At 39.1% G+C, this 2,701-nt stretch overlaps 1 protein-coding gene across 1 annotated transcript in view; it reads right to left on the reverse strand.

Moving 5' to 3' along the window:
* Positions 1-2,701, reverse strand: part of LOC103391332 (connector enhancer of kinase suppressor of ras 2) — a 39,250-nt gene that overhangs the window by 4,775 nt on the left and 31,774 nt on the right. The window contains exons 15-18 of the mRNA XM_008327556.3: positions 1,537-1,585; positions 1,225-1,397; positions 407-480; positions 213-284 (exon numbers count right to left, since the gene is read on the reverse strand). Coding sequence (XP_008325778.1) covers positions 213-284; positions 407-480; positions 1,225-1,397; positions 1,537-1,585 — 368 coding nt within the window. The remainder of the gene's footprint in view (positions 1-212; positions 285-406; positions 481-1,224; positions 1,398-1,536; positions 1,586-2,701) is intronic.

The following is a 2,701-nucleotide window of genomic DNA, read 5'->3' on the forward strand; positions in this document are numbered from 1 at the left end:
CCGACCCCCTCCTGCAGGAGCTCACATCACACGTGACACCCACTTACATTTACATACATTTATCCCAGTCCTACTTCAACAACAGGCAGCCTCGTCGGCGCCGCTCTAGCGTTTCACAAAGAGACACCGTACCATTGTAGCGTCACACCACCGTCATGATTAAACTGGAACTGCCGCTAACAGATTGGCAGCGACACAGAACAGCAGCTCACCTGTTCATTTCCTCCAGACAATCAGTGGCGAAGAAGAAGCTCTTGATTTTGGGATGACAGGCTTTGAAGGCGCTGCAGTCAGTCAGGGAGAAGAAGCTGATTAGTGTTTTTGTGTTTGTGCAGCCGGTTTGTTTTGCTGTCACGTCGCGACTGCGCTTGATTAGTAACTTCGGCGACACGTGAGGGACACTCACAATTTCCGTCTGCACTCGATGGCGCGGTCTATTCTGAACTCGGGGAGGCTGATGAAGCCCTCGGCCTTCTCGTCCTGCGGGCACAGACAGATGGAGGGCGGTGGTGAGTCGTCAACACGGGGAACAAATGATGGGGATGTTTAATTTGGGACAGTCATCCATAGATTAGTCATCCATATGAAAACAACAACATATGTTGTTTACGTTTACCAAACACCATCAGATAAATCACATTTATGACCTTTGGTTTTTTTTTTTCCTCTGTGTAAATCTGGAAAATTCCCCTTTTATTTTCCACTTATGTTCGAAATGTAATCTTTGATTTAAAAATGTTTAAATGTCATCTGTTCAGGCAGTGTTTTTCAAAACGATAAAAACATTTTCTCAACTAATTGTTATTCTATTTTAAATTCTTATTTAAACTAACACACATTTTAAATCACTGTATTCTTTCACTTTTCTGAATGTGATTGGAGTTAAAATTTCAGTAATTCATTGTTTCACCAGGAAAAATAAAATGTCACTTTGTGAAGTAATCTGGTCACTCTGCATTCACAACACAGTGTAACCAACATGATCAAAAACTAATTATAGCAACAACAAAAAATGTCAAATAAAACTGGGGTAAAATTAGGGGGTTGATTTAATATAAAAATACAGGCAGAAAGTTTGGGAAATTAATTTATTTGGCCTCCTGTTTTATGACTGTTACATCAGTCTTGACTACATGATGACTGGTTGGCAGTAATTACTAATTATCCCTTTAAAGATTCTGCTAATGACAACAGGAACAACCAAAAATAATTGAAAAGCCTCACGTTTTGGTTGGTGTACCAGTAGAGGCAGGACTCCTTGAGGATGAACCAGTACTTCCTCCATTTCTGGGTGAAGTAACCTTTGGCGTCCTTCTTCTTCCAAAGCCAGCCTTCACAGTCTCCGTGGCCGAGGTCTTTGCAGGAAATCCTTCTTCGACTGGCGCTGGTGAGGGAACCTGTTGATAACGGAGTCGGTCGAGGAAAAAAAAAAAAAGGAATGAAACTTTGCTCTTTACTGTTCGACTGTTGTTTATTTGTTAGAGTTAAATGATGACAAAAAAAAAACGGCAGAGAGAAGAGGGAAGAAACTCTTACCTTTACTTCTCTTTTTGGTTTTCGTTCTTAGTGAGGTGTAATGAAAAGACTAAGAAAAAAAACAGAAAAAATGATTGAAGATCAATACAAAATTAAATATTCTATAATGAAATTAGCAGCAGAGAAAAAAATCAAAAAATATTATAATTATATGTTTATTTTGTAATTTAGATGTGGACCTGATTGGACAGTTCAGCGGGCTGAATTAGGCCCGCGAGCCACCAGTTGATAATCACTCAAATGCAGGGAGAAGCAGTAAAGCTTCAAATCCATAGTTTTTTCATTGGTCATTCATTTTCTAGTTGTTTTTTTTGGGGGGGAGGGTATCTATCAGCCCAGCGACGGTGGATAAATAAATATAATAATTATTTTTGTCTGGGAACAAACGACAGCATACACTCCTGGTTTTCTTCCTGACAAGACTCACTGAAGTCGCTTTGTTAAAAAAAAAAAAAAAAAAAAAGGGGACTCAAACTCGGACGGACGACGACAGGCTGTGATGTCACAGCGGTCCAAATATAGAAAACACGATCACCTGGCACGCCTTTCATATTTTATTTATTTATATCAGACTGATAATGGATTAAACCTCAAGAAGTACGTGGTGTCCTTGTCTGACACATGTTAAGTTCTTCTTTGGATGTAATCCATTTACGGGGGGGGGGGGGACAGACGAGGGGGGGGGGTGACGGTTGCCAGGAGATTGATGATGTAACCGTCAGGCTCCTGGTGCTTCATTTATTAACAGGTTTGAAAGAAAGATGAAGAAAAGACACCAGGAAAACTGACACAAACCAAGCTGAAAAAAACACACTGTATAAAGTGTTTAATACTAACATACAGTAAAGGGTGAGTCAAAAAGTTTAAAGACAAATTTTGTATTAAAAAATGAAAAATATTTTTTATTCGGAGCAAAGATCTCAAATTATCCAAGATTTGCTCCAGGTTCAGGTCCAATCCCAAACCAAACTCTTAACCAACATTTCGTTTTTTGTAAAATTTTTCAGTTTCATTTTTTTTTTTGTATTTTTCTGAGCGCTTTTTGATTTATAGATCTGTAACTTTGCACTTGGGGTGTCAGACATAAGGCCCGCGGGCCAAAACCAGAACACTAGGGCATTTAATCTGGTCCGCTTGATACATTTTAAAAGTAAAAAAATGAAAA

The sequence above is a fragment of the Cynoglossus semilaevis genome, chromosome 15 (genome assembly GCF_000523025.1).
Source record: "Cynoglossus semilaevis isolate Cse_v1.0 chromosome 15, Cse_v1.0, whole genome shotgun sequence".
In the NCBI taxonomy this organism is placed as follows: Eukaryota; Metazoa; Chordata; class Actinopteri; order Pleuronectiformes; family Cynoglossidae; genus Cynoglossus; species Cynoglossus semilaevis.